The sequence below is a fragment of the Lonchura striata genome, chromosome 1 (assembly GCF_050655825.1).
Source record: "Lonchura striata isolate lonStrDom1 chromosome 1, ASM5065582v1, whole genome shotgun sequence".
Taxonomy (NCBI): Eukaryota; Metazoa; Chordata; class Aves; order Passeriformes; family Estrildidae; genus Lonchura; species Lonchura striata.
Window position 1 is genome coordinate 45,781,555 of NC_140703.1, and position 12,899 is coordinate 45,794,453.

Here is a 12,899-nt window from a genome sequence, read left to right on the forward strand (position 1 = left end):
ATTTTGGTCAAACCTATTTCTTCAGGTATCACTACATTATCAATACACATCTTTCCACTGCTGAAATATCTGCAAATTAAAAGGATGTGATATTCACAGCCTCCATTAAAGGCTTCTCCTGTGTATGAACACAAATGAGACTGCTATGAAGCCTTGATTCCTCCAGATTTCTTCCCATGGAACTATCGTTGTCTGATAGCACTTCCTTTTCTGCATTTGGTAGAAATTAAAGCTGGAATTGAATGACAGATTTTTTTCCTCTTGGCAAATAAAAGATAATGTCTACCTTAAAAAAATGCTAATATCAAAGCATAAAGAAATCAGAAATTGGGATGTGTTTAAAGATTCTCGTAGAGCCCACAAAATCTTCTGTTCATACAAACGTTCTGTAAAGGTTACAACCCAATTTAATTATTTCCAGTTTTGTCACCTTTTCTAGTGGTTCCACACATTCATTCACATCAGCAGGGATCCATATATCTTCACCTCGCAGATCGTTTAGCAGCTTGCAACTCTCCTTTTCATAACTAATTTTGGCCTAAGATGAACAGAGAAGAAAAATAATCAGGTAGAGCTCAGAAGCATTTCCACACACAATGTTGCATTTCAGGCTTCAGAATGTTCCTCTCTTTCTAGTTAGTGAGATAAAACTAGAAATACTTTTACTACTTCTTCCGAAAAAATAACCATCACTGCGAACAGTTACAATTCCTAAAAAGTATTTTTATAAGCCACATCAATATAATAATTATTTTTTTAAGCCTCTGAAGTTCACTCTGTTATGTTTAGCACAAACATGACTCTCAGAAGCAAATTTACTTAAGTATAATTTGTCTTTAGGAAATTCTTTATCCCATATATCATATGCCATATATCACCATACCTTAATTAAACAGGAGCAAAGTTATACTATTGCAATCCTAATTTTGTGTTAGATAATTTGTGCAAATTTTAATGTGCTCTTGGGTTTTTATTTATTTGAGGGGTTTCTTTTAAAATAACTAGAATCAAAACAAAAACTAAAGGTAAAGCTTGAAATTCACTTAAAATTGGCTTAAACACCAATTTTACCAGAAAGTGTTGTCAAACATAAGCCAACAGAACACATACAAGTTTAAGAAAGACCAATATCTAAAACAAACAAATAAAAAAGTCTCAGGAGATTGGACAACAATTGAGGTCTTTTCTCCTGACCAGCTATTAATTCTCCAGATTCAAGCCTGTTCACTGCAGAAGATAGTAACCAGCCTACCACAGGGCAGTATCTCTTTTTTTGATATAGCCAAGAAGGAAATCTACAGCTTTTGTCCTGACAGAAAATAATGCTTGCAGGAAGATGACCAATACACTATAAGGGTTCAAAAGAACAGAAATACATGCTAAAAAAATAAGATTAAAAGGGATTTTGTTTTTAAGACAAGATAGGACTGCTGTTGTGTTTTTGAACATTGGCATTAGCATATTGAAAGTGGCACAACACAATGAACTCAAAAAAAAAGCCCACTACATATCTGTGCCCAAACAAAACACCCTTTTCAACCTTAATTGCCTACTTTCTTAGCAGCTCCATGTGATAAACTTTCTAATGCACTTAAATGCAAGCAAAGCAAGGCTGCTACCCAGACTTCTTGATTTTAAACAAAGGAATATTATAACATAAACAAAAAATAGTATAAATCAGCTTGAATAAAGAGGCCTAGATTGACACTTCTATCTCTAGAATGAAGCTGACAGTCTACAAAGGTGAATGATACCTCTTAAAATTCAAAACATAGGCACAGAGTTAAGAACACATTCAAATATCTATTCCAACACCAAAACATTTTCTAGTTCATAAGTAAACAAAATAACAAAAGAATGAGCAGGACTACAATTCAGTGAGAATGAAATAGTAGTTGAATACAACGGAGCTTCACTAAAACCACCCAGGACTCCAAAAAATGCAGGCGTGTTTCCTGCAACTTCTCCATCATACAGATAGGTAACCCCGGCCACCCTACAACATCTGGGACAACACCCTTGAAAATTCATGCAGAAATAGATCAGATTGATATATTCTCTTCTAATCCATGTAGACAACTATGGCCCTTTTGTCTTAAAAATACACTCATCTGACTAAAACTAAAGTTAGTAAATATGCCACATTTTTGGATGAGTGAAGGATAACAACCTCAGCTTTGCAACTCACAAAATGTCTATGAGCCACACACTTCAAACTTAAGCTTATAACTGGACAGAGATGAAACAGTGGACATAAAGGGAACCTGAATATAGTTCTAGATGGAAAAAAAAACCCAAATCCTGACTCCAAGCTTGTTCACCCCACAAGCAAACACAAAACATGTTGCCAAGTAGACTGGAAAAAAAAAAAAGGCACACTTTTCTCCATATTCCATTTCATTTTTGATTGAGAAAGAACTGCAGCTGGAGTCTACAGCTCCCTTCCACCCTTTTTGCAATTCTCCAGCCCATAAATCTATGCCACAAATAAAGGCCACTCAAGATCACCTTGTCAACATTTCTTCATTGTAGATGTTCTCTGCCTGTCATGGAAGACTTAGCCTCTTATCATTTCCTATAATAACAAGTATATTTTAAATAACATTGCTATTTTCTTTGTGCTGCCAAAGTCACAAATAAAATGAGGTAATGTTATAAGTAAGGCACAAACTGAGCTTTTATACTTTTTATTAGATCTAAAAATAAACAGAAGAAATGAAGGCAAGTATTTAAGTAATTGAGATACATCATTCTAATGAAAGAGGTGGATCATCATTTTGGCTGAAGTACACAAATACTCATTTAGAACACAGATTGACTAGAAATCATCATCAGACTACAGACTGCTGTCTCCTGAATACTAAATGAAACACAATTGGCCAAGATGAATGTGTAGCGGCAGATTGACCACCAGGATGTTAAAAAGAAACAAAAGCATCAGATGGAAGTTTGTGTCTCCTAGACAAGGATACAAAATATAGAAGATTCTTAACAAGGTATCTATGTAAGATCAAATAAAAAGGAAAGAAAAAAAGAAAAAAGAAAAAAATAAGAATGATGCCTAGAGACCTAAAAATATGAAATGTTATAATTTCACCTAAACTATCATTTTAACACAAGACTAGAAAGTTAGCAGCAATAGCCTCTAAATCCTTCTGTCTCTAAAATATAGCTCCCTCAAATTATCATATTCAATTTTTATTGTTCATAATACTATCCCCTTGCACACACACAATCACTTCAAGTGGAAGTGAGCCGGAAAAACTGCCTACACTACTTTATTAGCTTCAAAACTTAACTTCATATTCTACTTTTCTTTTCAAAAGCTGCAGGGCTTACTAGCATGTGATAAAATGTAAAAAATAAAGAAAAACTAATTAATCCTCCTGTCAGACTTACCATTCCATCTATGAGGACCAACTCTAATAGTTTCACATCAGTCAAGCCACAGGATTCCAAGCATTTAATTCACATTAAGGTTCATTAATACTTATAATACCACAGGAATATCCAATAATTTATACTCTCCCCCTTTACAAATGAGGTATGTTTTAGGTACCACAGCAATATTTTTCAGTTTTTTCTTCATAAATAGTAGTTGATACATTTCTGAAATACCTTTGTTTCAAAAGTAATGCTTTAAGTATGCAAATGCCTGTGCATGTACACATGAACACATTATGAGCAACAACCTGTCAAAGAAGGACAAGCATCATGCTGCACTACACACTTCTGCAGCATCCTAATAAAATTGCTCATGGTCTCCTTTGCAACAAAAACAAGGTGAAGTCTAAGTTTGGCAAGGCACTCTGTAAGGTCTGTTGTTACAGTGCTACAAGAACAGTACTTATGCTACAGCAATAAGTCAGCAATGCTTGCCATGGTTGAAGAGATCCAAATTTTACAGACTTTACCACAAGTAGGCGAAAGGGATTTGAATTTCACAGATCCATCTGAATGTGGGAGGAAACCAAGTTCAAGGAAAGTGCTTTCTGGTTTCCATCAAGCAGGTCATTAAGGCCAGCCCACCCAGTAGCTGACAACATAATCTACTAAATGAATAAAATTTGCTCCAAAGCAGCCTGTAATACACTGCAGACGCAAAATCCAAAAGCTATAAAAATTACATCATCCCGCACCAGGAAAAAGCAGAAAAGATCAAAGACACTGCCAACAGCCAAGTCACAGGTCACACAATAAATGGAGTGTGTTAACACAGCAGTCCCTCAAGGATGTCCAGAAGGGATGGAGGGATGAGCTAAAAATTCACTCCCCAGCTCACAGAAAACCTGACTAATATTCCTTCCTGAGTTCAGCTCTATTTACTGCTTCAGCTGTCATGAAGGCCAGGGGAAGTTTTCCATACTGCTACAAAGACCTTGCAATTTTCCATCTATAAATGTGGTCAACCTCTAGTTCTTTAAATTATAATCCCCATGACTCAATAGTCAACTTCATCCAAAAGAAGAAAGACTCCCTTTTCCTTCACAAGCAATCAGAATAAAATCTACAGCACATCAGACCATTACAGTATGACAAAAACCTTCAATGGAAAGAGCACCAGCTAAGCTGCTCTCCTGGCCACCTGCCACTGAAGGGCAAGGCTCCGTTCCACACCTCTCCTCTCTGCACTGCCCCTCACATACCCCCACCACCTTACCCACCCAGGCCTGTTCCTCCGCTCCAGTCTCAGGCAAAGTCACTTCCAGGACCTCCCTGACACAAAATAAATCCCACCAAAAGGACAGTGCAGCTTCCTGCAGAACAACTTTACAAGCTGCCACTCTAGAAAGATCATCAAGGCTCAAAGAACAAAGGGGCAAAGTGCACCTAGGGGAAAAGAAGTGTGGAGAAAACTTATTTCAGCAATAGCTTTCAGTTAGGAAAGTTCAAAAAACTCTAACACCTAGCCAGTCCTTCAAATATCAAGATAAGGCATTCAAAATATATACAATGAGCTTTTCTTTCTAATTTCAGGATCATCTCCCATGCTATCATACAAACCACCCCACTATTTTAACTGTTTTGATAATCAGCTATCAGAAAGGTTGCTGTGCCCTGTATTACCCTCCCACTTTTCCATCACCCCAAAGCTCAGAGACAGAGAGCCCTGGTTACACGAGTGCTTAGCTCCAGGGAACTTTATACCAATTCTCTGTCTGAATAGCACACTTACTTTGGTGAATGCTTAGATTATTTTTTGAGTCTCAATATTTCAATTATTGCTACATCCACTAAGACTTCCCAAGGAGGACAAGAGTGGAAACACAAGAAAGAGCTTAGCTTCCAGCCCAACTTGGGAACTTGCAACTGAGTCAGAGAACTGCCTGCACCACCACCTCCTCCAGACACAGCTTTGCCAACTGGAAATGTCACCACTCTGTCATTTTCACCTGCCAAAAGACACAGAAGAAAGGTCACTTCAATCATTTAAGCTTCTCACGATCAATAATCAAAAGTCAGATGTGATTTAAGGAGCAGGCTACAGGAGATATCAGCCTTCAGTCAGAAACATCTGGGAGGCAGCAGAGGTTCAGCTGGTACACATCTGTTGTGCAGACACAAGAGATAACTAGAAGCTATTACTGCTAGGAAACCATAAATAGGTATTTCTTGTTCATGTGACATCTGTCCTCATCACTGACCTTCAAAAATGACCTGTCTGTTCAAAGATGTTGCTTGCAAAAAATGCATAGAGGTGCTTAGACAAAAATCCAAAAATCTTTTGTAAAAAGGCAGTATTCATTTCTCAGTTACCATTACTCTTCTAATACCACAGATTTAAGTGCTGAAATACTTATTTCCTTCAGCAGATAGAGTTGGAGATTTAACATTTAATGAAGGATTTAAAAGGAAAAGAAGAAAAAGGAGGTGCTTACTATTACAGCACAGAAGCAACTATAACCCCTAACAGAGACATGTTTTGCTACTAATTTCTGCCTAAGGAGACATTTCTGTAATTTTCCACTGAAAACTGCAATGTAAAATACTGCCAAGCCCTCCATCACCTCAGCAAATACTGATCACTGCGAAAAGCCAACTGTTAGGCTTTTAGGAGGAAATACCTGATCGTGCTTCAGCAAAACCTGCTGATTTCACAGCTTCTTTAAAGCTCTAATTCTGTGAACTCAGTGATACTGTTATACACTGTTGGTTGTTTTCTTTCCTTTAATTTTAAGCTGTATTTTCAAAGAAAATAAAACAAAAAATGTAAACCAAAAATTAAAGGGAGAAGTCTAATCAAAAGCATCAAATGAGATGTTTCCAAAAATAATGGCTTGCAAATCTCAAATCAATTTTTTCAGAAATAGAAATAATTTTCAGAAATATAAAAAAGTAAAACTAAACACGCAATTTCTTGTTTGTGCAATGAACTTGTTTTATGGTATCAATTTATTTTCATTGTTTCAATAATATACATTATTTGACCAAGGTCTTATTTATCTGCATTCAACTTCTGATCTGTCACTAATCCTTAAAAATTAAAAGGCAGGATTTTCTGCACAAGGAATGGCCAAATCACATCACCCTCAGAGGCTGAAGAGTGAAACACTCAAAGTCCATGGAAAAAATCCCAAGTAACAGAAAATCAACCCTAAAATACAAAAATACTATATGAAACAACAGATGCAAGAATAATCCAAAATTTGAAGTCTTGCTAAGAAGTGTGCGTGTCTAGGAAAAATACACATCTCTGCACTTAGCACAACACCCATCAGATTATTTTCCTGCTGTAAACTTGTAAACCAAAATATCAGTGTCATGAACTATCATGCTCATCAAAACAAGATGCTATTTCTGCAGCTTTCTAATGATTTGCATGTCAACACTTAATTATTTGATTACTGATCATTATCATAAACACTATCAGCCACTGGGTTTTATCAGTGCACAAACAGAAGAATACATTTCCAAGATTTAAAAGAGAAATCTTGATCAATGAATTGTGTGGCATTTGGTTCATCAAAACAAGTCCAAGTTCAGTATTTCATAACAAAAAGTTCCTTAAGGTGAGTTGGCTGAACATCTCATCTTTCCAGAAACAGATCTACTAAAGTACAGTTATTTCTGCAAATTTCTCAGATTACCAGAAGCAAAGACTACACATCTTTCCAACTGTCTTTCCCAAAATAAAGGGATTCCAGAATTACAATCACCAAATAACTGTCTTGACTGCATTACTCAGCTATGGTAAGTTCATGCTAATCTCTTGCTGCTTTTCTAAGCAAGACAATCAAAATACATTGAGAAAATGTGTTGCAATAGTTTTCTCCCTGTTCTGTTCACAGAATCATAGAATATCCTGAGTTGGAAGGCACCCACATGGATCATCAATGGCCAACTCCTGCCCCTGCAAAGGACACCCCAAGAGTCACACTATGTGCCTCACAGCGTTGTCCAAACACTTCTTGAACTCTGCCAGGCTGGTGCTGTGGCCACTTCCCTGGGGAGCCTGTTCCAGTGCCCAACCACCCTCTGCGTGAAGAACCTTTCCAAAATATCCAACCTAAACCTTCCCTGACTCTACGTCAGACCATTCCCTCAGGCCATTCACTGGTCACCACGGAGAAGAGATCAGTGCCTGCCCCTCCTCTTCCCCTCACAAGAAAGCTGCAGACCATGAGGAGATCTCCCCAGAGTCTCCTCTTCTCTACACTGAACCAGCCAATTGACCTCAGTCAGTCCTCATATGCCTGCAACCTCTTCACTGTATTTGTGGCCCTCCTTTGGACACTCTCTAGTTTAATGTCTTTTTTATATGGAGGCACCCAGAATTGCTCCCAGCACTGGAGGTGAGGCCGCCCCAGTGCAGAACAGAGCAGGACAATCCCCTCCCTCGACTGCCTGGCTGTTCCACTGCAGCAGGCAGTCCAGCCACAATCAAAGTAAAGCAGAGAAAGTCAATACACTTAGGACATTAATCTGTTCTCACACAGGCAGCAACACGTCCGTTCTGAAAAGCAGACAGCAGAGTATTGACATGGCAACTATGACATCCTCACAGTTTCACATTATAAAATGCTAAATTGACTTTTCACAGAAATAACAGAGTATCTATAGGAGAAGTCTTAAAAATGTTGCCCTTTTACATAGCTATATTAGTTATTTGGTCCATAAATGGGAAGACGAAACACAGAATGAGTTTTAAAAAAAAAGCTTCACTCCTAAATTTCCCTATCAGCCAAATAAGCAATAAAAGAATCTCTACAGCTTCCTTTGGCCCACATGGACTTGTATAGAATAAAATGCTCATCATACACTTCTGCTAACACATTCTAAAACTTTGGTATAGAAAAGGGGGCAGGGGGAGAAACTCCCAACCTTCAGTATGTCCTCTCCTTACTTCAACTTTTGTTCTTACTGCATGGAAAAGAAATAGTTCCAAGAACATTCATAAGATGACAAACACAGCAATTCCACAAGCAAAAGCAAAGAAAAATATTTGATAAATGATGTATGTTTCTGTATTATCCCAATGCACCCAAGAGAATCTTTGAAAATCAGAGAATCTGACTTAGCTTTAGGCTGCCTGGAAGTAAAAACATAACAATGTGGAAATATAACACAGACTCTATATTGTGACTTTCAGTAAGAAGTTGAAAAGTCACACTGGGGAGGTTTCTCATCAGCCATATAGGGACCAAGCACTTCTAATGGTCAACCTCTGTAGAAAACAACATCATTGTCTCCAGATCCATTCCTACACTCCACAAAAAATGAACTTGAAGAATCATAGTGGCTAGCATTTCACAAATTATACTCCATTCTGTTTCCCTATCTTTCCTTGTCTCAAAACCTCTAGAGTCCTTGGCCAGTCTGCACCATGATCATCTCTGCACCTTTCTTCCCACCGTGCCCAAGGTTCTTTGGCTCTTCTTGAGATGCTGAGACCAGGGCTGCATAAGCTATTTGACACAGAACTGGGTAACATGACCATGCAACCACTTCCTTTGCTCTTTATTCATCTCAGTGGTTCTAATACTTGATCAGCTTTTGTCTAAGCAATGACGTAGCATCTTTATAGATCTATTTACTGCCCATCTGTTAGTTTTGAATGGTAAAAGCCAACTCTGAGCCCACTGCTGTACAAAGAAAATCAGTTTGTCTTACTCCAGAAAATTAGTGTTGTGCACTGGGTTTTCTCTAGTATCACACAAATACTGCAAATGCATTTTTAAGATATTCATGTAGGAGTAATTTGTATTCATGGCATTTTAAAAATATGCTGAACAATACAATGATGGTCTGTTTCTTGTTCAAGTCAAAGAAAATTACAAAATTCAACAAAGATCCTATATACACACCTTTTAATACACTACAGCTTAGCAATAATAAAAAATGCCAGATTTGGTTTAATTCTAAAAACTCCAAACCACTTTCTCTAATATTCTTCAGCAAGGCTGATGAACAGAATCTAAACCTACAAGAATTAACACCGAGAGTTAGGACCTAAGAAGCTGCAGCATCATCAAACAACTCTTGAGACATATCCTAACAGCGTACCCTGGTGCTGAAGTGCAGCAACTCTTTGAGACGTAGTGCAGTGAGAAGTGTAGCCCCCCTGCTCAAGATACCAAACTTTCTAGCAACTACTGGAACTGTGCCAAAACAACCTGTGCCTCAAGCAAAAAGGCCTTGAAGTGGTGCTGCCCCTGTGCACAATGAGAGACCTCTGGGTCTCTCATTGTGGGGCCAGCCAGGAGAGCACTGAGGCACTCGGAGCCACTGCAGGAGCCAAGGACTCAGCAGGATGAGCCCAGACTATGGCACACTTAAGACTGCAAGGGTATAAAAGCTCAGAGATTTGGTTGTTCAGGACCCCTCCTTGGAGGCACCCAGCTCAAACTGACTTCGTGTTCTGCACCATGATTAAACTATTTTAAGGATTCAGATGTCTCTGACTCTTCCATGGAAAACCTGGGGTCAAGCTGGAAAGGGAAGCTTGTCTGAGTGTGAGTGTTGTGTATAGGGAACCAAGCAGAGCACACACTGGCTCACTGGAGCTGCTCTCCACAAAAGGCTCCAGTGCCAGCAGTGAGAGCCTCGTGTGGTGGGAGTGCATCCTGGGTTGGGGACTGTGCTTCCTGAATGATCAGCCAGGAGAGTTTCCTTAACCCTGCCACTGGAGTTTTTCAAGATATGACTGAACAGAGGACTAAATAATCTCACCTAGGATGCCTTTCCCACAAGGGGTTGGACCAAGTGATCTTTCAAGGTCTTTCCAGCCAGGGCTGTTCTATGATTCTAAGCCAGTGGCATTGGCCCAGGCAACTTGCTGTACAAGGGGCACCAGCTGAGAAGGAAAGGTAAAGTAGGATAACAGTGCCCTACATAAGCTTTTCTTCTGTTAAGTGCATTTTCTGAACATCCAAGAGGTTGAACTGAGCAAAGGTGAAGTTTGAGTAAAGCAACAAACATCCTAACAACATCAACAAACTTTTGCAGGGCAGTGTGACTCGTTGTTACTAAGTTAATTTCCTTCCAACTGCTTGTCAAAAGGGGGGAAATCACTGAAGGGAACTTTTATTGCCAAGAAATGGTTCCATAAAGGAGATGCCCACATGATATAGTACATAAAATCCTCTCTCTTTCTGCTTTGCCTTGAGAAAAGGCATCACTGCTCTGTCAGCATCAGGCTAATCAGGCCATTTGCCCACTACATTTTTTCTGACAATATCTTTGCCCAGAAAGATTTGACTAGGCTGCTTACCCTAGCCTTCCTTTTGTCAAAAGCCTATCATCACAAGCTCATCCTCTTTCCACAGTATTTCTCTTACACTTCTCTTACACTTCCCTTAAACCCCAAAAACAAGCCATGTCACTTAAGTGATGTGCCATTTGTGACTTCAGCATTCACTCTACCTACAAGTGACAACCTGAATCATCACAAATACCAAAACCAGGCAGATTTTGAACAAAATGCACCAGGATTAGCATGGGTCTCCAAGTCACAGCATCTCTACCAAAGCACCTGAGAGTGGGAGCCTCCTAATTCTTGTCTTACAGTACAGTAACATATCACCAGGCACAAAACTGACCCTATGAAATCAGGCTCCCACTTCTTAACACATGCACACAACTTCAAGTTATTATCAGTCTATGACCAGAATGTTGCAATGGAGGGATACAGACTCTTTAGGAAAGATGGGCCATAAGACAAGGAGAAGTTATCGCCTTTTAAGTCTCATTTAAGGAAAGGCTGAGAGCTGGGTCTGTTCAGCCGGGGAGTGAGGGTGGTGCCATCTTATCAATGTATAAAAGATCTGAAGCGAGACGGTAAAGACTCCGGCTCTTTCCAAAAGTGTAAGCACAGAAATACATAATAAGTGAAATACCAAGAGGATCAATACCACAAGTGGCAAAACGCACGAAACCGGGTGGGTGTCACGCAGGAGTTCCAGACTGCGTCCCGCCACCGTCGGTGCCGCAGCCCAGCTGCCCTAGGCACAGAGGGGCTCTCCCTCGGCCTCCCCGCCTGCAGCCGCCGCGGCCAGGCCGCCTTCAGGAGCGCACCGACCCGCGCAGCACCCAGCGCCAAGCCCGGGGAACGGCGAGGTGCTGAGCAGCCCGGGCAAGGCCGGGCAAGGCCGGCGACCCCACCTGTGGCGGCAGCGCCGCCCGCTCCCGCCGCTCCCGGCCGCGCTCGCCCGCCGCCCCGGACGCCATCCGCACCGCCCGCCGGAAACCGCGCGGGCCGTACGGCAGCGCCGCCCGACACTGTCGTGAACAGCGCCCCGGGGGGGCGGGGTGGGGCGGCTGCGGCGGCGCCCGACTGCGGGGCACGGGGGACAGCGGGGATGGCCGGGATAGCGGGGATAGGGGGAACAGCGGGGCACAGGGGACAGCGGGGATAGAGGGACAGCGGGGATAGGGGGACAGCGGGGATGGCCGGGATAGCGGGGACAGCGGGGATAGGGGGATAGCGGGGATAGAGGGGGATAGCGGGGATAGAGGGGCACGGGGGACAGCAGGGATAGGGGGGATAGCGGGGATAGAGGGGGATAGCGGGGCACGGGGGACAGCGGGGATGGCCGGGATAGCGGGGATAGGGGGAACAGCGGGGCACAGGGGACAGCGGGGATAGAGGGATAGCGGGGATAGGGGGATAGCGGGGATAGAGGGGGATAGCGGGGCACGGGGGACAGCGGGGATGGCCGGGATAGCGGGGACAGCGGGGATAGGGGGATAGCGGGGATAGAGGGGGATAGCGGGGCACAGGGGACAGTGGGGATGGCCGGGATAGCGGGGACAGCGGGGATAGGGGGATAGCGGGGATAGCCGGGCACGGGGGAACAGCGGGTATAGGGGGGATAGCGGGGATAGAGGGGGATAGCGGGGCACGGGGGACAGCGGGGATGGCCGGGATAGCGGGGACAGCAGGGATAGGGGGATAGCGGGGATAGCGGGAACAGCGGGTATAGGGGGATAGCGGGGATAGCCGGGCACGGGGGAACAGCGGGGATAGCCGGGCACGGCGGGGACCTCCCGGAGCCGGGGTCTGGCACGGCTCGGCCCCTCAGCCCCTCTGTTCTCGCTCGGTTCATGGCAGGGCTATAGAGTCATGGAATGTCCTTAGCTGGAAAGGACCCACATGGATCATCAATGCCCAGCTCCTACGCAGGACCATCCCCAAGAACCACACCGTCTGATTCTTGTGAGAGCGTTGTCCAAATGCTTCTTGAACTCTGTCAGGCTTGGTGCTGTGACCGCTTCCCTGGGGAGCCTGTTCCAGTGCCCAACCACCCTCTGGGTGAAGAACCTTTTCTCAGTATCCAACTTGAACTTCCCCTGGCTGAGCTGCACGCCTGTTTCCTGGGCTCTGTCACTGCTCACCATAGAGCAGAGATCAGTGCCTGCCGCTCCTCTTCCTCTCACAAGGAAGCTGCAGACCGTGATGA

At 42.5% G+C, this 12,899-nt stretch overlaps 1 protein-coding gene across 2 annotated transcripts in view; it reads right to left on the minus strand.

The window, feature by feature from the left end:
* Positions 1–11,690, minus strand: part of CWF19L2 (CWF19 like cell cycle control factor 2) — a 58,524-nt gene extending 46,834 nt beyond the window's left edge. For both annotated transcript variants that reach the window (XM_085575832.1, XM_077781345.2), the window contains exons 1-2: positions 11,602–11,690; positions 431–538 (exon numbers count right to left, since the gene is read on the minus strand). In XM_085575832.1, coding sequence (XP_085431958.1) covers positions 431–538; positions 11,602–11,667 — 174 coding nt within the window. In that variant the 5' untranslated portion in view covers positions 11,668–11,690. The remainder of the gene's footprint in view (positions 1–430; positions 539–11,601) is intronic.
* Between the last annotated feature and the right edge of the window lie 1,209 nt (positions 11,691–12,899).